The sequence below is a fragment of the Danaus plexippus genome, chromosome 19 (assembly GCF_018135715.1).
Source record: "Danaus plexippus chromosome 19, MEX_DaPlex, whole genome shotgun sequence".
NCBI lineage: Eukaryota > Metazoa > Arthropoda > Insecta > Lepidoptera > Nymphalidae > Danaus > Danaus plexippus.
The window spans coordinates 5,668,885-5,696,524 of NC_083549.1; the positions used below are offsets into that span (position 1 = coordinate 5,668,885).

Here is a 27,640-nt window from a genome sequence, read left to right on the forward strand (position 1 = left end):
GAAAATTTTTTTGTTCCATTAAAATTTAAAGACAACTTATTTGTATTTTATTTGGTTTCATTTATATTTTATTTAAAGTAATTGCTTTAGTGATTTTCATACTCTTTAAATCTTGACGTTACTATAAATGGGGTTATTATTACTTTTATTTTAAAAGCAATTTTATTAAATTCAAATAAAATAATGTATTTTTATTGTTAGCACTGTTAGGGAGTTAATTTATCTTTAATTGCTACAAATAAAAAACAAATTAAATGTCCATAAAATACATAAACCATAAAAAAATAACGAAAAACCGAACTCTTTTCCCATTACTAATTTTACGATTGTTCGTATTAGTTATTTACTATTTTTTCTATAAAAATTGTTGAGTACCAATGTCAAAATTTATCACTAGTTGGCAGCAATCGGACGAATGAATGGCGAACAAAAATCTTTAGCTCTTACAACAATAGAAATGTGATGATTCGATTATGATAATAAAAAAGAGGTTTTCAATTCGACTCTACGTTATTTCCGTTTTTTTTTGTATTGATATTATGACATTAAAATTAATCTCAAAATACAGACAATATCTTATATAAACATTTAGTAGTGAAATCTGTCCTAGCTTCATTATTTATTACGTAACTATCGATTTTGTCTATTGTTTTGCCATTTGAGTCGTTCTAATTCTTACACTTACACCATATTTCTGTTTTTTATTATAAATTTAATACTTTCTCTCTCCTTAGCTCGAAAATAATCTTAAAAAAATATTAATACATATACCAGATTATAGTATATAAAGAGGTTAGTCTGCGTTAATATCCTAGAGATTTATTTTTAGTAAAATAACAGAAGTGTATTAGTATGCCCACGCCCATGTGTTCTTTCAGCTGTATGGCTTCCTGAATACGAAAAGTCTTCCAAATGGGTTTTTTTGTTTTTGTTTGGTCGAATGACACACACGAGTACACTCTGTGTAAACCTTCGTCTGTGTAATATAATTTCAAAGCAGGACTTTTCTGGTTAACTAAAATGTTAACCTAGCCGAAATTAAGGAATTAAATGCAAAAATAAAAGTGTGTTGTTAATTAACTTAATTAGTAACGTCAAAAAGAATGTTACAATGTAGATTTAGTGACAATTCAAAAAGACGAGAAAAGTTGAAAAGTTGTTCATTTACTTTTCAATAATTTTTAACAAAGAGTATCAGTTTCATGTTTTTTTTTTTGGTAAAAGTCTATTGGCCAGTATTTTTTTATTCATCATAGTCGGCTGTACAAAATCTACCACGCGTGTAATGATTTTAGTTGATATAAATTGCGGTAAAACATGCTAGCACAATTTCAAATAATAAAACAAGTCAATTTGGAAGTAATAAAATCGGTTTCATGCAAATTTTTAATAATAATTTTTCTTCCAGGACTAATATTAATGAGCGGCGAAAAATTTAGGTTGTCCAAGTCACTTGTTGACCTTAACTTGTCAACCTTGCGCTAAGTACCAAGGATCCTCCGATAGGTCACGTTGTTCAAAGCTTTGAGAGATGAGTACTGCTCATTGAAAGATTGTGAAACGTAGTCTCTTTATGTGTACATTCATTGGAATTCAATTGCTCCTAGTCTCTAGTGGTGTAACTCAGCATTAGCTTTTGTTTAAGTTGTAATATCCACCAGTAAAAATTAAATGATGTGCTTTGATAGGTACAAGTCTTTATTTATAATTTTAATCAAAACGTAAGCCTGTAATACAGAAAATTAAACACCACTGATTTGTACTCACATCGCAAAAAAAATATAATTTTTCTATGATGAACTTATTGTTAAGGTGATTATTACATGCGTCAATGAAAAGGAAATCGCGATGAAAATATCCAATCTCTCAGTTATATTCTAAATTTATTAATGATGGTATACCTCTGGTTAAACATAGAGCCCTTGAAATGATGCCGAATAGCAATCTCGGCTTTCGAACTCCATTTTTGACATGCATTTGTGCGGATGTATTTTGTCTTATAATTTTGTGTTCTATAAACTGTAACGACTTAATATTAATATTTATTACCAGTCTAATATGTCATAAATATATGAACAATTAATTTCCCTCTCCATAAAATCTTGATTGTCAAAGAGTTTCGCAAAAACAAGCAATCCCAAGGGAGGTCCGTAAAGCAAATAACAGGAAAGTAGATGCATGCCTCATGCTTTCACAAAATGGACCAGATATATCAAGTATTTTTACGATTCGAGTCAATTTCAATAAGAAATTGAATTGGGGATGTAGAAGTGATCCGCACCTTTATAAATATTATACAAGATTTAAGCCACGACTTCGTTTAGATGTTTGAATTTCCGATCGGACTCGAAGCGATCTGATATTGATGACATTCAAACAAACCAGCATCATTACTGTTTTTAAATAAAAAATATCTCCGCACATTTTAATAATTTATTAACATTTAACATACACGCATGTGTACGAAAAATTCTTCGGATTTACATTAGGTGTACATGATTTGGAAGGTGATCTGAGGCTGTATTGAAATTAAAAATGTTTTTTAATTTCGATACAGCCTCAATTGGTTTGTAAATTAAAAACTTGTAAGATAAAATATAACCTTGCACAATAATAATAAAATAAACGTCTGAATCGCGAATAAGAAACATTTAAATTAGTTTGTTATTTTTGTTTTATCGCATGTAGTTAAGGTAATTAATAATATTTTAACTAAACCTGTAGGATAAGTAAATAAAAATAATATTTTCTCACTATTAATCGGACAAAGACTTAATCTATATAACATAACAAAGACTATTTCACTAAGAGAAAGCGTAATTCCTGAGGAACGCAAAATCTAACAATAAGCGCGATCATTCTGTGGGCGTTCAAGTATTATGTTGTCAATACAGTTCAATAATATAACTATTGTTAGCGAAAAAAATTCTAGTGAATCTTTGAAGAACAAATAATTTATATACAATTTGAAATTTTAACAAATGTGTCACTTTCCGTGCTCACATTATTATTATGCTGTCCAAATATCTCGCTTCACGTATTTTCATATATTTTATCAAATTAATACGACATAAAAGACTTTCGTTTTATTTTTAATATGGAGTTGGATTCTCTGTTTGCGTGTGTCATGGCCGTTAAAACGTTGATAAATATATTTAAACGAGGTTTTAATAATAAGGTTTAAGGCACACGTATTGTTGAGGTATGCCAGCACTAAATGCTTCCACGTAATTTTATACTTATTGTTAAATAGTCTTCAATTTTATATGTCCTCCAAACAGGGTTAAACAATTTTTTTTTTTTTTGATTTTGTATAATAATTTTTTTTTCTCAAAATTTCATAATTATTGGGTGAATGAATATAAAAAGTAGTAAGCAAAATATTCATAATAAAATCTTTCGAACTATTGAGGATCGAGAAATAACAAAATAGTAATTAATTAATTAATGAAGGTACATAAACAATTCTGGAGGGAAACTTTAATTGCGGCATCAGTCATCGCTATTATTAATGCGAACAGGCGACTGGCACGACCCGAACTTTGCATAAAACAGTTCCCACAGAAATCGTTAGCACATAAAGACACGAATCATCATCATTGGAGCATAAAAGCTAAACGTCTCGTTAAAAATCGGAATGCTATTATGCTAGTAAATTTTGTTTATGTTGTAACGACTACGGGGCGGTATGAGACGCGCCGTGTGTTTTAATTTGGTCGGGTACGCGTAGTTGTACGCAGTCCCGCAGGCCGCAGTGACGCCTGAAACGGTGAACCTTGAAACCCCCTCAGACCCCCTCTGCCCCTCAACCCCTCAACCCACTCCCCGCCGGCCTCGAAATAACCTCCTTTAGTTTTCTCTATCATTGTAACGTACAACTAATTTTTAATTCTATTTTGAATGACGTATTCACAACTCTTATCTATTAATATCAAGTCTGAATTCTACAATATTTTAGTAAATTTAGGAAAAATAAATGACATTTTACTTCCGGATAAGGTGAAACAGTAGGGTTATTTTGAATTCTAAAAACCTTTGAGACCGCATGGGTAACCGAGTCAAGTCAGCTTGTCTTGTTTTTTACCGGCCTTCGCTCTCAAAAAAGTAAAGGGTTTGAAAGGTAAACATTTTCGAAAATAGAGAACAATGAGCTAATCTCCAAATGACTTGAATAAGCAACTAAATCAATAGATTCTTGAATAAAAATACACATATTAAATCTTCTCTTCGTACACAGTGAAGAATGCTGATTTTAAAGCTAATATCCTGGTAAGAGCTACTCGAGGGGCTCAGATTGACTGAGATCAATGGAATTAAAATTCAAGGCTCGATTGCTATATTCGTCCTTATTCGTCGTCTGTTCTTTGAGATAGTCTTTGATGTATTTTAATGATGGCATACAATAAACGTAATACTTTTTGTGATCAATTATATTGTACTAATATAGTCTTGTAAATTATGTTTAAATCTTAACATACATTATATATTAGTGATAGAAAATCTCGATGTAAAGACCGTTAATCAGTGTTGGTTACCGATAAATTGGCTGTGAAGAACAGTCATACACGATGATTACAGATGTAAGGAATTCCCCTGTTTTGCGGTTAGTGAGGTTGTCGGTGTGGCTGGCACGCTTCGTAACTCAGAAACTAGGTCACTGGGGGAGTGTTAGTTCGATCTATTATTAATACAATTATATTTTTTTATTGGATGTAATAATCTGGCGTGTCGTTTAAGTTTATATAACCGTTCATATGCTTTCAACCACAGTAACACAATACTATAACTTAGAATATCTGCAATGCAGATTACATTACACGAGAACGAGTCTAAGCCGAAATAATGTTTTTTTTTTTTTATTTATTCGAGCGTTAACTATTATTTTATATTAACTTATATATGTTATTAATAAAACAGTGAAAAAATTGCACAAAATAAGGTATGGCATTTTAGTTTTATACAAATAAGTTTTAATTTAAATATATGTCATAAATATTCGATTCCTTATAAAAGAGCAATTTGAATTAAAAAAAAATAATAGTCATTATGAGGTCACCGTAATCAGTCCGTGAAAAAATACAGAACAACTAAAAAGTAACGGTAATATATTGATATAAATATAGCTTTACATATACGGAATGAGGACAAACAGAGCGAATCAATTTTAGCCAGTCAATTGGCGTGTAGTCGTATTGACTACTCAGGAGCTTTATCCCCGAATACATTCACTCAATAAGTTTATTAATTTCATTCGGCTCTTGATATTTCCAGAAATTACCAGTTCATATAACGATTGTCAATAACCAACCAATTATAAAACCACTTCAATTACAATGATTTTCTTTTTTTTCTGTTTCATATTTTTTATAACAGTACAAGGCTTAACGCATTCAGGCGATCTTTATATATTTTTTTTATTTAAAGAGGATGTATACTATTAATTGTTTAAAAAATATGTACATCTTTATTTTTAAAGAAAATTTAACTGGATAGGTTTTAAAGTATGGCTAGGGGAAAGAAAATGAGCGTTTTTATATTATATTCAATATCCAGTAAGAGTTTACATGATATAACATTTTTCTGTATATAGCATAATATTTTTTTTTGTTCTCGTTGGCGCGGGCATTGTCTATTGGGGCAAGGCCACGATATACGGCATTGATCGAACTGGTCTACAATGATGACACCGGAGGGCACAGATATTACAAAAATACTTTATTGTTTTTTTTTAATTTATTTTTTATTATTATACGAATCATGCAAAACTGGCACATAGTAAATATAAAGGTATAATATTTAGTTAAACCTTCATATATACTTATATAATTAGAAATACAGATAAATATTACGAATATTAATTTGTATGTATGTAATTTTTACCATAGCATGGACCAGATTTAAACATTAATACACTGGTCACTGAATACAAATATATATTTAAGATGTGTTTAAAACGCCTATGTCTTCATTGAAGTCAATTGATTTAATGTATTATATCAGATAAATTACATCACTAAACTTCCACATAAGTAACTAACATTTTGAGCTTCCTCTTTGTCTATAAAGCGCTTCTCGTAGACGGCGGGTCTCTTTCGAAATTGCCGCATCAACACGCTACAGCGCTACAGCGCTTTATTCTTGGTGTCACGGAATATGGGACATTGCTTCGCCCATTGAAATGAATTTCTCTTTTAGATCTTTGAAATTCAACCTTTTCATTTTCCTCTTACAAAAAACACATTCCTCGATATTATCATGTTCTGAATGAGCAACTAAAAACATTTTAATTATTAATTCAAATTAATAACTTCGTTCTAATATTATTTTAATATCATTTATGTATTCGTTTACATAAAAGCTGTCACTGCTTATATCGATTGGGTTTACAAAGTTATTGTCTTTGTTTCTAAAGCTATCGATATATTCTGTTTCAATATTACGTATGCAATAGACAGGATTCAGAATATATTATTTTTAGCTACCAATATTGTCTATATTTAGCATCTCTCGTGCAATTGCGGTTTCCCGGTCAGATGCGATAATTATATATGTATAGAACTACTTCAATATATATATATTGACGTAGTTCTTTGTAGGATATATATTTGAATGTGTTTTAGATAATAGAATATTACTTTACGATATTATATGTCTTTGTGCGGTTAAAATCCGTCCACACCTTTTCTGTTCCAGTCTTTCTTTGAGCCGCGAACTAGTTCTAAATAGTTCCATTCTCAGTTCCTCCTCAAATGAGCGCCGCATGCATAATCCACACTTGAACACCTCGCTTCACGTTCAAGATTCTTTGACGTGTCAGCATTAAGCTACCTCTTTTCTGTTTTCCTATCAGAGACATAATTAATACAACATCAAAATTTCATAACGGTTCCAATGCTGAGGAAATTCGTTGTAAATTTTTTTATTCACAGTAAATTCATTTCATTTTTGTTTAATTTTATTTCTAAATATTTTTTTATGTCTCGTCACATTCAGAATAATGTTTGTCTCTTTATATTACACCTCTCGTGTTTTTCTGTCTAGACAAACAGAATGTTCAAACAATTATATCAGTTAAATTGTGAATGAATACGTTATACTTTCTGCAGTCAATATTTCAGTAACGTCTTATATTTATTTATGTTCGTGAGGATCTATCTTGGAGGAGCTATCTTGGAGTGGCGTCTTATACTGAGTGAGTAAATATACAAGTTAAAAACGTCTTGAGATCCTTGGATAACTTTAAGCTTTAAATGTTAAAGATAACCTTCCATTAATAATAGTTTCAGTAAAAATAATATCGTTTTGCAAGTAATGTGATTGATTCTTTATTTTTACATAACGAGTTACGGATAACCGCTTGATGTTGTCAAATTTCATTTTCCGATTAAATTGTGATATAAAATTTTATTACTAAAGTTACTTAAAAGGTATTTGAATATATTCAGACTGTAATAAGCTAAGCTTATGTAAAATGAACCATGCTATCAATAATTCATGGAATCTTTTAAACAGAAATTGAAAATGTATGCAATTAGCATCTTAGTACTCGGAGCACCAACTACGTACATCGCACGTGTGGACTCAATTTAGCAATAGTTATAGCTATACTTAGCTAAATTAGCAAATAATACATCGTGTGGATATCGATCGGAGAGAACCTGCAAATACTGAGGTCATGCAGCAGGTTATCTACCGCTGACCGGGTCGGGCGGATCGATCGCCCTGTAGTTAGACGCCAAATGCCATTGTGTCGAACAGCTCAACTTTTTTCTTGTACTATTATTGTTTTATAGATTTGAAAGCATTTATTTCCGTCAAATGTTTTTTTTTATTTCTGACATTACTTGCAAGAACGTCCACGGTATATTCTGCCAATGTCGTTATTATTATCACATATTAATAAATTTGAATTTTTTTACTAATCCATCAAAAATAAATGTAAAATTTTTAAATTTTATAGTTATTTTTACGATTGATTTTTTTTATTGCTGTAACCTTGTTTTACGTTACTATGCGTGACATTAAGCGCAATTAGCTTTGTAAATAGTAAATTATGTTACGTTTTATAGAGGTGAATCATTCAATTGAGGAGGATGTTATTAGGTTAAATTACTTGATGTTTCAAGGCACATTTAATAATGGACATTACAGAGTAGTATTTTGGCATTACAGTAAATTTTAAATTTATTCAGCGTTACGTCTGTGTGGTTATATATTGACATTGACGTTTCTCTACGCATTTGATGCGATGCGGTATCTACGACAGTAAATACGGGTCATAAAGTATCTAGGCTGTGTACAAGTTAAAATTAGTAAACCTTTGTTACAAAACATTTATAATATATTTTTGAAGTGCCCCTCAAACCCATTTTCGTAATGAAAAATCTCATGTTACATTTGGCGCCAAATTATTTCTGCTATGCACTGAAAATATGAGCATTCGTGCTTAAGTGGCCAAAGCACTCTCGTTAGCGAAATTTAAAAGTGAACTGAATCTTTGGTAATTATTGTGGAGTATGTATTTAGCGAAATTCACATGCAGTTAGTTATATGATGTAACTAAATTTACAGTTTATACATACATTTAAATTTGACAGCTTTTGTTGTATCAGTTTACTTTTATATTGTAGCATTTCGTTGTTTCATGTAATAAATTTCTGCTGTCCATTTTTTTTTTGAAGCAATGCTTTTTGGGTCATAAATTGTTACCTGATAAATGAAATGTAAATAAAAAACATATAGTAATTTTTAATAACATCACGGCTGTTGTTTTGCTATCTTCCGTATGTTCTGTTATATTGAAATACAATTTATAACTTATTTATATAAAACACATACATTTCAATTCCTTAATAGTTAATAGTTTTCTTATTCCTGTTCAAAGTCAAAAATATCAGGTGAAATTTTGTATCAACAAAGAAATTAACACCTTAACTAGGGTTCACGATTCAAGACCAGCCCGAGTGTCAGGAAAATTTAATAAATATAATAGAAAAATGTAAAGTAAAGTCATAGATATACTTGTAAAGTATATCTATGACTACGCAGTTGCTACGATCTCAGGGAAAGAATCTTCTGTTTCCGGCCAGATGACGGGTTCGCGGAGCCAGCGACGTCACTCATTCTAAACTATATCAAACAAGGGTGCCGGCCAGGCGACGTTTCTTTTATTTTTACATAAGTTAGAGTTTTGACCTTTTTTAGAATTGCTTAAATGGATTTAAGTAAATCAATAACACAAAATAAGACCTTATTAAGCGACGTAAAATTGAAATTTTATTTTTAACATCTTTTGGGAAACATAACTCTAATTAACTGTTGGTACAAATGTACAAAGTTTAACAAAACCGAATAGATCAACAAAATAGAAGCCTTTTCTATATCTCAAGGCGGGATGAATGATGGTTTATACATTTATAATAGTTGACACGACGTGACTATCTTATGGGGGTTACAGAAAGTATGTTCACGGACCCCATAACCTAGCATTAATAAATAGTATGATATGTCAAAGTTCAAGAGCGGCTTATATCAAAGGTCGTTTTGACAGTTCCGCTTCGGCCTGGCACTCGTTTGATTCATATGTACATAACATCGGTTACTATTATAATTGAAATTTAGGATTGAAATTGAATTTTACGATCCAAGACAAGTTTATTTAAAATAGAAATAATCATCGAAATATAAAAAAATATAAATACTTATAAAGAAATTGTTGCAGTCGTATCAGCGACCATAACGTACATCAGGTAGAATCTATTAAAAGCAGTAAGGAGTCTAGTTATAAGAATAAAAAAATGTAACGTTTAAACATTTTTTACGGTGAAGTTACGAGAAATAACATAAAAATGTTTCATGTTTAAAAAGCACTTGAATGGAAAAATTATACGTTTATTTGCATAGCGTAATAAGATCATGGACGGTGGAATGTTCAAGTGTTGTAATCCTCTAATGCAGCGGGGTGTTAGGCAGTAAGTAGTTTTCCTCAAGTGTGAACTACTTAAGATATATTACGCTTGCAATTATCAAAACAATGTTGTGTAAGCATACTCATTACTAGCACCAACTGCAAACCGAACTAACTCGTTTGTCATAATTATTGACATAGAAATATATTAATGTTTTGGTAGAAAAGATATGAAGAAGTATAAAATTGATTTTGTTTATAAATGTTAAATTAAATAAATAATATAATTTAATAAAAATTTTAAATCACTTGCGCACTTCCAGGAGTCTATGGTCTGTTTACACTATCTCCATTAAAAAGGCCTAATTTATTTAGGATCCAAACGAGAAGTTTATATAAATATAAATCACGTTAGTTTCAGCGTCATATCAAGTACAAAACGCAATACTATAAATTGGTTTAGGTATATGTGGAGTACATTTGTCTGCAACGAAGGTAATGGCTGGGTAAAGCTACGAGAGGGCAATGACATTTTACGAAGTCAGATACTCTAAAGAGATCATTTAATTTTCATTACGTAAGCTTAACTTCCAACAGCTTTGAGGTAAATATATAAATCGACTTACACTCATTGAGAGCATCTTATTACGTAAAATTTAGAACTCCTTTGTACTTATTTATACAGTTTACTGAATTGTTTAACTTTATTTCATTTAAATTTAAACAATAAGAAACTTATAAATAGTATATTGATATGAGAGAACTATTTATATAACAATATATTTTGTTTCATTATCAAAATTTGATTCTTAAGATTTTATTGTTAGTGAAATGTTATTTATATGTACAGGAATATATTAAAGTCTCTGTTTTTAATTGCAATATTTTAACTCATCAAGTTACGGCGTTTCTTTTTCTTTCTGAGGTTGCTTTTTTTTTGTAAACGCCGAACAGATTGTCGTAGAACTTATATCAAAGGATGGAATAGTTCAGAGCACAATATTAATAACAAAAGCCAACAGTAAGAATGCATTATTTTTAATCTCATGTGTATTTAGAAGATAAAAAACAACGTGGAAGCTAATTATAGATAATAAATTAGATGATTAGGGATGTGAAGCCTGGGGATATACTTAGGAATATTACAGAGAAAATCACATATTTACTTAATATTAATTAAAGATATATATTCCTTTAATAACGATATCGTACAGTGTTGATGACAAAATATACATTATCCTGGAGCTTGTTACTGAGAGCTCTAATAAAGTATAGCAAATTGTCTACCACAGGAAGGTTTATTCCGTAGCGAGCCAAAAATACATTTGATTTAGATTGTTCGCTGTATTTTTCAGTATATTTTTCATTCGTCCCGCCGCCACTAAAAGACGCCGCCCTGTCTGCAAGGATCTGGCAATTGCTTTATCGGGAACAATAAGTGCTCGACTTATGTTATGCAAGTCCTATTTAACAGACGAACTGAAGTTGGGAGAAATTATTTATATATTTTTTTAAGGATATCTAAAGAATAATAAAAAAAGATTGCAAAATAGTACTTTTTTTTGTAATTCTCTTTATCGTTTATCACTTTACGTAAAAAAAGTTTTTTTTTATTGTAATAAGGAGAGGCCTTTTAAAAACTTCTATAACTACGTAACATATTATGTAATAATAAATTTATGTAAATTGATATACTTTATCAATATATACCATAAAAAAAGGAAGAACGATCTGTGGGCCTATAGAAAAGTAGGTTAAGAAATATATATTATTTTCTTGTTTTTTCTTGGATTGGATACTGGAATTGTTTCAAAGATTACATAAAGTTTGAGATGGATTGCACGCATGCGCCGTTCTTATTACCAAATGCGGGCTCTCAGCGTTGCAGGCATTGACAATGTATGGAATACTTGGTTATACAACACACACACACTCACACACAGACACACACAGATACGCACACACACACACATATATATATATACATATGTCATAATACATTTAAACCTATTGTACGAACTATGGCACTGTATTAACTACGCGTAACAAACTTGAAGGGTTAGTATGACAGAGTTTAAAACTATTTGCATATTAGGTACTAACACTGAAGGAAATTCTATAGCGCGCTTACCACAAGTAGTCACCGTGACACTAGGTAAGAAGCTGTCACATTCTAAGTAAGTAACAGTAACATAAATGATCGCAAATAATAGCATAAACGCAAGTTATGGAGTGAGAAACGAGAAGCATTGTGCGACTTAACCAGTATTCGGGCGTTCAGGGTTCAGGGCAAAAATCTAAAAAATAAACGGTTGATAAAATAAACGAGAATTATAGCCGAATAAAATTTTAGAATATAAAAATCCTCTTACCTTAGTCTCACATATAAAACCCATTGCTATATTTTTTTTTACTCATAATATCTACCGACCTTGTATATTTTTTCATGAAATATTTGTATAATTGAGAGAAATAGCTTGGTATTGGTAAGATTGCCATAAACTTTACAAGCCCTACGATCGAAGAGCGAACTAAATAAAATCTTTTTTGGATAGTTGAAGCAATTAAAATTTATTTAGGTTAGGGTAGATTAGGTTTTTTGGAGCCACCTTCGTTAAAACACCCTAATACCAAATAAGTTAATTTGGTTACCATAGTTTCTTAGATTATGTATGTCTGTAATTTATTTTTTATATAATAATTCGGAATAATCATCTATAAATCTATTCATTAACGTCTAACGTGGGTTACCCGTCAGAAAGGCAGCGTAGTATAATATTGATAGATATAATTTTATTTGAGACACCAGAGAAGAAATTGATGACAAACATCTAAGCGCTTTTAGCAGATACAAGAAAATTCCTTCTGAATATTTCTCTAACACACAATAAATATAGCTTATAAGATATAAATATTTCTCATAGCATATTTAACTTTGACTTGAAAGGAATTATCGGATACTTGAACTTTCAACAATTCTCTTGCAATAAAGTAATAAAATAACATCATCAGAATGTGAGTTAAAAAATTATTTTCTATAATAACTCTGATGTCAAACGAATATCAAAAAGTCTTTTCTAAAATTAAAATAAATTGCAATGATATTAAGACATGTTAATGGTCTTTTTCTTTGCAGACCTTAAGCACGGCGTTAAGTTTTTCCGTGACCCACTTTCTGTTGGCGAGTCATGTTGTCACGCTTGTGAGCGTTTCTTTAATTTTTAAAAAAGCTCACTGCTCTCGTATTTCGCTATGTTTTACTATAGCTGTAGTAAAAATTATCTCAGAACGGCTGTTGCCAATTTTCTGAGGCTCGTTGTCTGTTGTCAATAGTTTGATTCTCATACAAATTGGATCTTGAATCGTTTCGCTTTGTGAATGAGATATTTCAGGCAAGTCTTATCTTTTATTTTTACTTTACAAACAGTTCTTAACTTTCCATAAATGTGCTTAAAATGTATACATTCCTATAGCTATAATATGACTGACAGATATTTCATATTACATCTTTAGACTGACGAGTGACGAGACAAACTCTTTTTTAAATCGTACGTAGTTGTTCATTCGCTTGACAGTAAAAATAATGTTATGATTGTATGTGTTCTCATAACGACCGACTTTAACCAGCCACTGGTAAGTTTCCATTCTATAGTTAGACAGTGACGTCAATTATAATGGATGTTTCACCGACAGACTTGCCGCCGCCATCTTTCTTCAATGAAGTGAATAATGCAATGAACAATCCGTTTTATAGATAAAATATAGTATCAATACTGTATTGTGTGTCGGATGTTTATTTAACCCTTGCTGTCATGACAAAATGACAGAAAGCCCTCTTCTTGTTAGGTAATATTCTACCTGTACTAAATCTTTTACTTTAATCTGACATGGTATCTACGAATTTTTGATGGTGTGGTTCTTGTACTAAAAATAAGATTGTTATATCAACGCTGATCGCTAAAATACGCTTGATATTTAAGAAATTTTGCTAACTCATAATAAGATACTTATGTTGTAAAATGAATATTTTTGTACTCTCATATAAATCAAAGATGATCAAAGTTACGTATATTCTTGAGAGGATATTGTTCGTTCGCGCGTCTTCCATTGTCTTCCACTATTTCCTTTCTGCCCGGAACACTGACACGTAATCTAGATTCAACTCTTCACATCGAAATCAAAAGTGCGAATAGTTAACCTGTGCGTCTTATTTTAAATATACTTTTTTTTTATATAAAAAAAATCTTAGAACTACTAAAAATCTTGTGTATGCATCCCAAAATATATTAATTATTGTTTCATTGATAAAAATGACGCTAAGGGTTACCCAAACTGTAAAATTCGATTGCAGTTGATGCAGTTGATTCTATTTATATATTATTAATCATTTATATATAGATTGTATTAAAATTAAATCCAACTTTACAAATGCAATAACTGTTTATTAATATAAGTCAGGTTATCAAACTAGTGCCGGGGGATATTCTCCTTGACATTTCTAAAGGTTCCGGGTGTTGGGTATCCCGAAGTTTTGTTAAACTTTGTGTATAAAATTATATACTATCCCACTTATATGATACATGCCAACGATTTTCACTTGAAACGTAGGAATAGTAGGTATTTAAACGTAGGTATATTATAGAGGCTTGCTATAAGTAATAAAGTATTTTAAGAAAAATGAGACTAAAGTAAAAGTATGCAACATGTTAGAAGAAATGCTCCCGTCATTAAAATATGCTTTCAAGTCACCAATAGCTTTATGCTATATAGAGCTATTTATTATCAAGCTGTATTCCTCACAATCCCAACAATGTAAAGGACTAAATAATATTTATTGCTTCCTACTCCAGAGCGTCTTTCCAACGTACTGAGAAGGAAAATAAAAGTAAGCAATAAAAAAACATTGCAATTGCATGTGTTAATTCATGTTTACTTATTCGCAGAAGCTTGTTGGAGGTGTTACGCAGATGTTGCGCGCGCGCAGGAGTACCAGGGCAGAGCGCGCGCGGCTCGCACGCCACGCGGTCAACGTCCGCGCACCCTAGACGATACATTGTATTATTATACGGTATTATTATTATTATATTATATAATTAATTACAATTATTAATGTTCGAGAGGATGTATTTGTGAATTTCCTTTGATTTTCATCCAAAAATTACTGAACGTACATATTTCATTGAAACTTTACAGTCATTGTAGTTATAACTCAAAATTTCGGAAAATCGAAAGTTTTATAAGTATTTTAAAGAAGCAAAACGTCCTTTATTATTTATTCGGTGTAATAGAACATGTCCAAGTGCTGTTTAAATCGAACACATACAACGTTGGATATGTTATTGTCACCATAGCAAAGATTTATTATATTATAAAACACTGAAATTTTAGCTTACAATATTTATGAATCCGTATTTATAATTTTCTAAAAACTAAAAACCAGCTGACGTAAACCCCTACGCTTGTTTTAATTACTTTTATTTCGAATTATTATTTCATGTTTCTTTAATTGTCACATGTAGGATATATTTAAATTACGAAAAAAGTTGTTTTTTTTTTAATTCGAGAATTTGTCGAACGTCATGATTTTTATTATGTAGAAACAATAATATATTATATATAAATAATAATTATTGTTGAACTAATATCCAGACAAAGGAATTTTTTTATTTTTACGTAGGTCGCTTCAACTGTTACCACTTCCTTCCTTCATTACTCGTTGCCAGTGTTGCATTGTAATTTTGTTATTTTAATTATTCCATTTTCAAACATAAATTATGTAATCGTAAATTCGGTATTATAGGAACTCGTGAACGTCATATCAACACATTAAAATACTTTCAAATAAGGTATTTGTCTGTTGTCAATATTTTAATTGTGTTAAAACTTTATATATATGATTTTCTGATTACGTCTTTTTTTTTTTGTTATTTGTCACGCAATTTAGACATTAACACAAAATCAATATTCGATAGGTCGAAGGAAAAATCCAACCATAGTGTTGAATGTATGACAAATTTAAAAAGTGCCTTAAAATAAAGTATTAAGTATAAAATTTATTTAATTGTTAAACCAAGCTACTGTTAGTTGGAATTTATGATTGTTAAATGAAGCCTTCTATGTCATTACGTAACTATTATTGATCGCGATATTATAATCTGTGCTGTTGGCATGCAAGCTGTAGCGTTTATGGAGTTAAACAAAATTATTAACAATATGTTTTTAAATACATATTATTGTCAAAAAATGTTGTGTATTAGACTTTTCTTAATTTTACTTCTAAATTTGTCAAAAACGGCTATCCACGATTTAATCTGTTATTGCATTTTAAAGTTTAATATTTTCAAATGAGACATATATATTTCTATTTAATCCTATTTCCCTTGAAAGTAAACAACAATATATCCTTTACTTGTGTCGTCTTCACCTTATTAAGAGTTTCATTGCTCTTTATCCTCAATTTGTCCTGAACAACATTCCCTGGTTCAGCGACTTAATACAAGCTTGAATTGTAAATTATCTGATACAGGAGTCACATGACTATAATTACCGGATGTATTAATTCAGTCATTGTGACAAACGCTTTGTGTTCGTGAGAAATACACGCCGTCGTATATTCAAAAATAATTTTATAAAAGGATAAAACGCATATAATTTTATTAACTAATATACAGACTTTTAAGCAATACAAAATGGATCTTTAACTTCTAACTTACAAAGTTTTGGTTGTGAGAGTTGTTGAGTGATTTTTATATAATAATTCTATGCTAATTTTAGTATTAATTGTAAAAATATCTCTCCATCGCCTCTATGAAGACATTTTTCTTACGGTTTATTTTAACTCGCCTATAATCTGTTTGACAAATTTATGGAGAGAAAGTTTAGTATAAGAGGTTAAATAACAAAAAGCATATATTCGGTCGAATTGAGACACCTCCTCCTTTATGAAGTCGGTTAAAAAGATATATTTAAGGTTTAGCTTTATTGCGTTATGGGAAGAACTATTTCTCATAGTTTTCAAAGCTATACATTTCAACCGAGAAGTTGTAATTTTTCCGATTAAGTTTTCGCTGGACTTTTACAACAATTACCTCAACATTAGGTTGGCATACTAAGGATTTATGTTATTGAAAATTGAAATTTATTTCGACCGTCTTTCTGCTTAAAAGTATTTGTAAGAAAAAATTGTTCATGATGTAAATATTTACAATTTAATAAAGTTTTCGTCTTATTGCTTTGGAATAAGATATTACGTATAATATTTTGCTACTATTAACAGCCATCTATAATACATTTGATAATACATTTTTTGGTGTGAAATTAATGTTTTTTTCTATTGGTAACATACTTTTAATTTTTATATATTAAATTTAAATTATTTAATATAAGCAGATATTATGCGGATGTTTTATATATTGTCCTAGTGTTTTGTAGTAAAAAAATAATAATATATTTATTAACTCAATAGATCACGCTATCAGTTCAGAAGTAGCAAGAATATTATAATATTAATTACTCTATTGCGAACAACATAAAGATGTGAATATGTTTCAGGTCGGACATGAAAAATCTCGATCAATTGCTGGCTGTTCCTATCAGCGAGTACGTGGTGACTTTCATCTCTTTAGTAGCCGCGGCCACACTGCTCTCGAGGACGACAGGTTCATACATTTGATAATAAAGGTTCATTAAAATCTGAGCAACATTTTCTAACGTAAAGATAATAACGTTTCCTCTCGTCTCATAATTCTCACAAATAATTCGAAAACAGTTTTGAAGCATGAGTTTTATTTTTATGTCGGTTATCATTGAAATTTATTTGTAAACTCGTTGTTATATTGTATTTATCTGTGATGATCAAGAGTATATATATTATTTTTTTGGCATTCAGAAGGGCGTTCGGCCCGTAAGTGGTCGGCGGGAGAAGGCGGGCGCAAAGAATACCGCCGCGCGCGCTTTCAGTACCATACACACCCGCCCATTTACTGTTAGCAGGTATAAAAAAAATACTATAAATAATCTCTAATAATAAAATCGTGTATGTGTTGATACCACCTAAAATGTATGTGGTATAACAGTCCGAAATTAAACTATCAAAGATAACCTTTAAATGAATCAATTTTTATTTTTAAGTATTACAGATATTTTAATATCTATTTTAATATGAAAACTACATTTAGTTTGCATGCATTTTAATCACAAATATATAATAAGCATACTTTCATTATGTAAGTAAAATTTTCAGTAGGCAGTTCACTCGGGGGGAGTTCGATAGACAATGTCCGAGGACTTGGACTCGATCAGCGAGGAAGAACGAAGCTTGTTCCGACCTTTCACCCGAGAATCATTGGCCGCTATCGAATCTCGCATAGCAGAAGAACATGCCAAGCAAAAGGAACTCGAGAAAAAACGAGCGGAAGGAGAGGTGAGTGACAAACGATATCCGAGAGTGTTTTGAGTGACTAGAGCTGTTCATACAGATCATTGAACAATATTCTGAACAAAGACAACGTTTTGATACATGGTAGCAGTAAAATAATACATTTAACCAAATAAACATATGGTTTCTAGAGCGATTGTATCACAGATATGACGGATAACTGTTATTTAAACCATTCCAGACCGATTTGGGGCGGACGAAAAAGAAAAAAGAAGTAAGACTGCTTGCTTGCCCCTTTTACCTTTTAAGGCTCGTTTTAGAAATAAAATTAAGCAAGTTATCGCTGGTTCCAAATTATATTTGTGATGTCGTTGATGGAGACAATTATTGGCGAGAATAGCCTGAGTGCGATAACTTGCACTGTATTCTAATTTATGCATATTGATCGCATTTTTGAACACATCGCTTAGTCAACCAAATCGTTATATTATTAATACCCCAGAGCTTAGCTGAATCATTTAGAGAAACTGATAAATGATATTTAGATAAAAATAAATGCTTGTCATAATTTTTTTGCATCATAAAAATATGACGGCAGGAACATTGATGGAGAAGTTATTGGTTGAATAAAAAAAAAAAAAATAAACTGAGTCCAAAACTCCGGTTAGAGATAGAAATATTTTATCCCAGTGTTGATAGAGCCCTTGAGTTAAAACCTAAAATTAGAAAACTTACCTAAATGTGTACCAGTGTACAAACCTCTTGATGTTGTAAGCCAAACCCTCTGTGTACAATGATCCGAGAATAAACACGACGAAACACTAGCACATAACATTTACCATCATCATGCATTGCACACAATTGGCTCATGTTTGCAAATCATCGGCTGCTGTCATCTAGGTCTATAATGGTGTGTTCACCTAGCTAGTTTAGCGCAAAAAATTGAACTTCCCTCTATTTTGATATCATAACACTTCAGGCGGATTTTATGGATAGGTCATCAAGATTAATAGCGTTCAAATATACATTTTATCAAAAAATCTTTTAAGTAAAATAAAAAAAAATACTAATACGCAACTGATTTTGCCAGTATGTTAAAAAAAGAATAATTTAATATGATTTAAAAAAATATATATACGTCCTAAATTAGAACAACATTTGAACCCGTTAAATATGTGGCAGATCTAGTTTGTTTAGTAAAAAGGTAACACGATAGAGGGATTCGTTCTAAAACGCTTCTAGTTTTGGCAAATTTCGCATCATGGTTCCGCAACACCGACAGCAGCACAAAAAGCAAAAAGCTTTGAAAGCGCCCACGAGCCATGCTCAAACACAGTAATAATACTGATTACCAAAATATGTGTTATTCTCTGAAAACTGCCGCTATAGCACCAAAACGATACATGCAAAATTAACTTTCTGAGAATAATACTGTGAGATCTAAATAGTATTATTACAAAGCCTTGATTGAGTAGTGTAATGTGATGATCTAAAATGTAATTTGAAGCAAAATTTATTATACTTTTACATGGTACAGACATACAGAAAATACATTCAATGCAAACGAAAAAAAAAAAACACTCAATTAAAGCAACTGCGCACTGCGGATGTTATTGTGAATTCAAAATAAGTGATACATTTAGTGGTTCTATGAAGTCCTCAGTGCGCGCTTGCGTATTAGATATAGAGGAACTGCGTATAGAGATAGCTATAATATAGAAGGTCCAGTCATGCTACTTTTCTTATTTCAATTCGCTGAAGGTATATCACTATACGCTATTAAGAATAACTTTAAACGCGTGGTTGATGACTTTATCGCGTGATTTAGGTGCGTTATGATGACGAAGACGAAGATGAGGGTCCCCAACCAGACGCGACCCTGGAACAGGGCCTGCCACTGCCGGTCCGGATGCAAGGCTCCTTTCCGCTCGAACTGGCCTCCACCCCCCTCGAGGACATCGATCCCTTCTACCACAACCAAACAGTAAGATCACCACCAACTTTGACATAGTATCCATTAAAAAAATGCATCATTAACTACTTTACTTAAACAATTCTACAGTTAAAGAAAATAGCAAATCGATTTAAATACAAAATTACTTTTCTAAGAGCTCAATAACATTTAATAGCAAAGTAATAAGTGACATCTGTTGAAGTTTAATTTTTTTTTATCAGGACCGCGTTAAGCAGTATGAAATATATTCATTCCTTTATTGAGTATATATTTGATGTTTGATGGTTGATATCGTTTTTTCTTTATTATTAAAAAAACTGTTGTTGATAAAAAATATTAATCCATAAGAATATTAATCTACACGATGTTTTTTTTACGTTGTTTTCTAATAAAACAATCTCTCAGTGTAATAGATCCATGGTTGTGTAATCACAATGATGTACCGTTTTGTTTCTGTTCCAGACTTTCGTAGTCATAAGCAAGGGTAAAGATATCTTCAGATTTTCGGCGACCAATGCCTTGTGGATATTGGATCCTTTCAATCCAATAAGAAGAGTGGCTATATACATTCTAGTACATCCTTTGTTCTCTCTATTTATTATAACCACGATTCTTGTGAACTGTATACTTATGATCATGCCTACCACGCCCACCGTTGAAAGTACTGAGTGAGTATGCTTTGAAAACAAAACTATGTACTATAAGAAATGAAATAATTACATATAAAACTATTACGTCATCTGATCATTTGTAGAATGCACGCTAGTTTCCAAAATTATTAGTGTTCAAATAGTTTTCGAATTGTCTAAATGCCCTTGATTTAGATGATCGGAATTTTATAATATATATAATTAGAATACGTGCCTAGTTTTGACATTGAACGAATTAGAGAAATCTTAAATGTATGTATAATAATGTCCTTGAGAATAGAGCTAGTGTATCGAGAACTTAGCTAGGCAGTGGGTTGATTAACAAAACTAGCTTACCTGCCGCTATAAATTTTGACGTTAAGCACCGTTATGTCAGATTGAATTCCTTACTTTTTGCAAAAGAATCGATATATACCTCATTCTGCATTATGTAAGTTTGAATTGCGGACTTCGATGTGTTCTGATTGAGATTTTGAAAGAACGAGAGCCCATCAGAGACTTAGAGATCTCACACATCATTAACACGACACAGATGCAGCGTTCCTTCTATCTAGATACCCATTACAATTTTCTATCTCAACACTACTAACTAACCATAAAATTGTAAATACATAGGTATGTATTTCAATTTCATCTAGTAATAGGTACTTAGCAGACTGTATTTGTAATGGCAACCTTTCATAAATTAAAGTTAGATGTTTTGATTGTTTTTTTTTTATTATTTTATTATGACGATATGTCTACTTTATGAGCGGCGTTCCACAATGGAGGTGAATTTTTCAGAGTTATCTTTACCGGAATCTACACCTTTGAATCGGCGGTGAAAGTAATGGCCAGGGGTTTCATACTACAGCCATTCACATACCTTAGAGATGCATGGAATTGGCTTGACTTCGTAGTTATAGCTTTAGCGTGAGTAGTAGACATTTTTATAATACTTTCGTAGTAAAACGTTACTACCGTTAAATAGTAGATTATTTTACTTTCTTTTTACTTAATTATATTTTCATAGTTATATTATAGAAAGATTACAAAGACTAGAAATTTGTATGTTAATATCAATTTTTTTTGTGCGTCATTTGTATTAAAAATATAGCAAACGATACTGTAAGACTATGTAGGTTATAAGTGATGATTAACAAGATGTGTTAGTTGCGTCATAGTTATCTGTAGGTAGATATAATTAATCTAGAAGTTGTGGTTGTCGGTGTGTGTTGCAGTTATGTGACGATGGGCATAGATCTCGGCAACTTGGCCGCTCTCAGAACATTCAGAGTTCTCCGAGCTTTGAAGACTGTGGCCATCGTACCGGGTAAATTTATTTGTATAATTATATTACCTAGGTTTTTTTATAAATTATTTAATGAACAGTAATTTGTATAGGTTTTTAGAACTCGTAAAGTAGATATGCTGTAATATCGGCTTATAAAGAGTAGTTATACCTTTTGGGCTAGGTTTTTTCGAAGTAGGGAAATGAATGGTTAAAAAGAAATTGAGTAAGTAAAGTTGTTTTCCTAGTTACGGTTTTATGAAGTGTGGTGTGCAAAATTTTCAATATAGATATGGTTATAAGAGTAGATTTATGAATACGCTAAATCGATGTGGTTCCCACAGGCTTGAAGACAATCGTTGGTGCTGTAATAGAGTCGGTAAAAAATCTGCGGGATGTGATCATTTTGACCATGTTTTCTCTATCTGTGTTTGCCTTAATGGGACTACAAATATATATGGGTGTGTTAACGCAGAAATGTATCAAGGTATTCCCCGAAGATGGCAGTTGGGGGAATCTAACCGACGAGAATTGGGAAAGGTTTTGTCAAAATGAAAGTAAGTTATTACTCCCTTAAAGCTTGATAATTCATTATTTAAGAGTGAATATAATTATGTTTTTCTTTCCAGCAAACTGGTATGGCGGAGATGGAGAATACCCTCTGTGTGGAAATTCATCAGGAGCGGGGTAAAAAATAATAATAATATGATTCATTTCATTAAAATAGCAAGGCGAAGTAAGAATTTATTTCATAAATAATTTTTTAGGCAATGCGAACCAGGCTACATGTGTTTGCAAGGTTACGGTCCGAACCCTAATTATGGCTACACAAGTTTCGATACCTTTGGCTGGGCTTTTCTATCGGCCTTCCGTCTCATGACTCAGGATTATTGGGAGAATTTATATCAATTGGTAAAATTATAGACGTATAGTTTTTATTAAGTGATTGCCTTAAAAGTAAATATGCCAAATCAATAATAATGTTTTAGGTGTTGAGATCGGCGGGTTCGTGGCACGTTTTGTTCTTCGTTGTGATCATCTTCTTAGGTTCGTTCTACCTCGTGAATCTGATCTTGGCCATCGTCGCCATGTCGTACGACGAGTTGCAAAAGAAAGCTGAAGAAGAGGAACAGGCGGAAGAGGAAGCACTTAGGGTAGGAACAACAAATGTATAAAAATAATATGTTGCTATATAAAGAGACATCAATAACATAACTACTTTGTGTAAATGTTACGATTAAAAGTTAAAATAACACTTGAAATCTCAGGAAGCCGAGCAAAAAGCGGCAGCACGAGCGGATAAGCAGGAAGCACGAGAAGCACATGCTCGAGAGCAAGCGGCAGCAGCGGAAGCAGCAGCCTATGCAGAAGCACACCCCGCCAAGTCCCCCAGCGACTCCTCTTGTCAGAGCTACGAATTGTTCGTGAACCAGGAGCGCGGCAACCAGGATGACAATACGCGCGAGCGCATGTCCCTCCGTAGCGACCCCTTCCAAGATTCGGTGAGCACTCAGCCCACGCACAAGCCAACCGCCACCGAACAGCACCACGAACCGGCACGCCGTCAGAGGAAGGTCAGCATGGTGAGTATGCGCCCCACACGCCTCACACTCGCTGTCAATGTTTCCAACTTTTTGTAGAAATAAGTGATATTTGACTCTCTAACTGATAATTCTTTTATTTGCAAATAATGTTCGATTCACTCAAACCATTGCTATTCTGAAGACTTCAAAAACAAATTTTCTACTTTTCAATAGTTAGAAATCTATATAAGAAATTATTAGACAGTTTTTCAAACAGTACAGTTTTCTTAGCTTGAATTTTCCCTTTATAGAAACATTGACAGCGAAGCACTCTCTTTTCAACTTGATTGTAAGAAAAATCACGCAGCTTTAGCAAGATGAGCAAATGCGCAAAAGTTTTAATCGATTCATATCATCAACACATGATCACGACAATTGAGTTGAAAAGAATTTATATAAATAATTTATTTTTGATGTAAGCTTAATACCCTTACTTTCTTCCTTAATCATGAGCGCAAATATGCAGATTATGACTATATTACGATTATTAGAAAAGTAAATTTAAATTAAATTTATCAGCTTCTATAACACTATAAAATTATCTGAATATTTGTTGAATCATCCAGTTATTCTGATCTCATTTTAATCATGAAGTTAATTTGTAAAACATTGTGTCGTTTTATTTGGATCTTGGTTTCGAGGCATGCTATTCGTTGAACCTACCATCTCTGCTGCAATCATCGTTCCATCATAACAAACTTTGGCTGCATTCGCGTTTATTTATCCGTATTGTTTATGTACATCTCTTCTCTAACATAATATAGTTAGTTTGTCTTTAGTCGTCTTTATATTGAATGTCTTAGACATCGCTTATTTAAAAAAAAAATGGGTTTTGTATCAAATCTCCAAATATGAAATAAATTTTGCATGATTTAATACTAGCGGTTAAATTATTGCACTGTAGTTTATTCGTTTTGTTTTAGAGTATCTCGATCTCCAATATTATTTTTTCGTGTCTAGGGGTCTTGTATAACAAAAATTATGTAATACTAGTTATGAAACGTGCTTAGAATGAATACTATTGGAGAAAATGAGTCTATTGTCATGTTAGATTGTTTCTTTCGTAACGTGGTCTTAAGAACGGGCCGAGCTGTGACTGTCGTCGGTGGAGAGGTAGGTTCGGTCTATAATAACATAACTAATTAATGATAATTATAATAATGATACAAGTTACAACTAACAATAGTCAATTCCTCAATTTCGATGAGTTAAAATGCGGAGGCTTCAGAAAAGAACAGTTCTCATGACTATAGATGTAGAAGTATAAATTATAGCTACGGTAGGATTTAGTATATGCAAAAAATGCATGTAATTTAACCCCACATTACTTCATGTGTTTATAAACAAAGTTACTTGGACTAACTGTTGCTTCAAATTCATCGTCATCGCTTGTGCGGACTTTGTTGGTGTGATGTTTACAATAAGACACTGGTAGTTTATAATGTACGTATATAAAAACGTTTTAACTAACTACGGCATCTTATTGTAACACGAGATCATATGTTTGTTTCTGGTTTTGTTCGTTATTTTGTAGTTTCATCACATTCTAACGTGTTTCAATTGTTTATCAAACACTTCATCTTATTCGTCTGCAACTATTCCTTCTTCCAAAGTTTATTTGTTCTGATTCCTTTGTCCTCTTGGTGGATGACTAGTATACTTTTAGAATGTTCTCGATGATAATAAATTCACTTTTTCTGTGTATTAAAGGTTCCCCACCCTGAACGCATTAATAAATACGGACTGTTATCATATGGGCCACTGCGCGAAGGCTCGCAGGTTTGTCCAATCAACCACATTGATGTTTGTGTATCCCCATCCCTTTCCTTCACATTATGTGTGAGTATTGTTTTCTCCCTCTTCTCTAAATTTACTTAATAAATTAGCTGTACCCTTTACCCTTATATTGCAGCAATTCATGAAATCGTTTTGTTACTGAGCTATATTAATAAATGCGACAGATCATGCATTGATGCAATTACACGAAGCACTATTTTTATTTTTTTTATTTATTTGTTATTTGTCGTTAATGACACTGTGCATTTATTTTAATACTTGTTTATCGGCACATGAAAGTAAATTGTTACCCTTGGCGACATATGAAAATCATTCTCGAACCTGATGGAAGCTTATAAAGTAATAAAGCCTCTGCGACCAGATCCTATCTATTAACAAAAACCATCTACATTCCATACTCGATCTGAATTGAGGAACATTTGAGTAAATTATAAAGTAACTTTAGTATTTCTCGAATCCAAATAAAATTAAACATGTCATTATAAACATTAAAGTATGCATCAGAAACGGATAACAAAACCTGTGTTCAAAACATTACTAAAGTTAAGCCATGATTTAGGCTTCATTATCTCTACCCGGATCACCGTTCAATTTGAGGAGAGGTTCGAGGGGTTCACATCAAATGGCTTTAAGACCGAACGGAAGGAATCGCTATCCGCCCGGAGCTGATAGAAAACCATTGGTATTGTCAACATATTTGGATGCTCAAGAACATTTACCCTATGCAGACGATTCGAATGCTGTCACACCAATGTCAGAGGAAAATGGCGCTATCATAATACCAGTGTACTATGCCAATTTAGGTGCGTAAAATATATTAATCGTTTTATAATTAAATACAGGTTTATGAGCATAAAAAATACGGTCAGAAAAAGTTAATTCTTTTTTTACCGAAAGTAATCCGTCTTTAAATTGATTGCCAGGTATATTTAGGATTGAAATTAATTTTTGATTTTCTACAATAAAGGCTCGAGGCACTCTTCCTACACATCCCACCAGTCCCGATTATCGTACACATCTCACGGGGACCTGTTAGGAGGCAAGGCGCAAACGAAGGAGGCCAGACTGAGAGGTCGATCGGCCTCCAGAAACCACAGTGTGACGTCACAACCGCACGCGTACCCTCTGCCACGCCAGGATTCATCACTGGCTTCCAGGCCACTTAGAGAATATGTACGTACATTTTGTTCATAAAGGATGTCGTCAGGTTAAGCTCATGGAATCAATATTCTAATATATCTTTATTATCAATATAAATCCTACTATCTACTTGGGAGTCCATGGAATATTTTTTCCTTCTTTTGTAATAAATTTCAGGAACTAAAAGAGAATTTATAAATAAAATAAAAATGTTAAAAGTAATCATTTGTTAACGTTTGAATTAGGTTTATTGTCATCTTAAAATTAATCTATTTTAATTAATTTACAAGACATATTTATATTTGATGAAATAAATTGCAGGAAATAAGTACTACGGAGTCCACGGATGAGGCTGGTAAGGTTCTGAAACAGTCCAACGACAATCCATTCATAGAGTCCCAGAGACCAAACGTTGTGGATATGAGAGGTATGTTACAAATGATTTTGCTTTTACAGTTTATATAAATGGCATTATATTAATTTGCCTCTTTTTGCGAGATTTAAAATAAAAGTTTGATATGTATTTAAATGTATGTTCTACGATTTCCTTTCAGACGTCATGGTTTTGAATGAGATAATAGAGCAAGCCGGAAGACAGAGTCGAGCGAGTGAACAAAACGGTAAGATTTACGAGACGTCATTCAAATTTAAAATGAATGTTAATTGTGTTGTAATAATTATTATATTAAATATTTATTGTCCTCTATATTGATTTGTTACATTACTATCAATAAGAATACTTCTTTTTAATATCGCTTGTTTGTTAAATATTAATATGTCAGAAAATTAAATAAAAGAAATAAATAATATTACTAAAAAATGATGATGACACAATGACACTTTAGAATTTTAATTGTTTTTTTTTTTGTTTAATACATACACGCTACATTACACCACAAATAACACAAAGGTATTTGCTCATTATGCAACAAGCATAATTGGCAATTGAACCGTTTGTGGGT

General features: G+C 31.9%; 1 protein-coding gene across 32 annotated transcripts in view; it reads left to right on the forward strand.

Moving 5' to 3' along the window:
• LOC116768171 (sodium channel protein para) overlaps window positions 1–27,640 on the forward strand; it is a 48,624-nt gene that overhangs the window by 6,822 nt on the left and 14,162 nt on the right. For 10 of the 32 annotated variants that reach the window (XM_061523551.1, XM_061523557.1, XM_061523550.1 and 7 more), the window contains exons 2-20: window positions 14,851–14,975; window positions 17,459–17,565; window positions 17,796–17,899; window positions 18,150–18,329; window positions 18,526–18,558; window positions 20,113–20,268; window positions 20,701–20,906; window positions 21,672–21,800; window positions 22,109–22,200; window positions 22,503–22,715; window positions 22,788–22,845; window positions 22,926–23,070; window positions 23,148–23,312; window positions 23,427–23,741; window positions 25,452–25,520; window positions 26,098–26,341; window positions 26,506–26,711; window positions 27,000–27,105; window positions 27,233–27,298. In XM_061523551.1, coding sequence (XP_061379535.1) covers window positions 18,183–18,329; window positions 18,526–18,558; window positions 20,113–20,268; window positions 20,701–20,906; window positions 21,672–21,800; window positions 22,109–22,200; window positions 22,503–22,715; window positions 22,788–22,845; window positions 22,926–23,070; window positions 23,148–23,312; window positions 23,427–23,741; window positions 25,452–25,520; window positions 26,098–26,341; window positions 26,506–26,711; window positions 27,000–27,105; window positions 27,233–27,298 — 2,350 coding nt within the window. In that variant the 5' untranslated portion in view covers window positions 14,851–14,975; window positions 17,459–17,565; window positions 17,796–17,899; window positions 18,150–18,182. The remainder of the gene's footprint in view (window positions 1–14,850; window positions 14,976–17,458; window positions 17,566–17,795; window positions 17,900–18,149; window positions 18,330–18,525; window positions 18,559–20,112; window positions 20,269–20,700; window positions 20,907–21,671; window positions 21,801–22,108; window positions 22,201–22,502; window positions 22,716–22,787; window positions 22,846–22,925; window positions 23,071–23,147; window positions 23,313–23,426; window positions 23,742–25,451; window positions 25,521–26,097; window positions 26,342–26,505; window positions 26,712–26,999; window positions 27,106–27,232; window positions 27,299–27,640) is intronic. The other 22 variants (XM_061523562.1, XM_061523568.1, XM_061523561.1 and 19 more) reach the window with 5 other exon arrangements.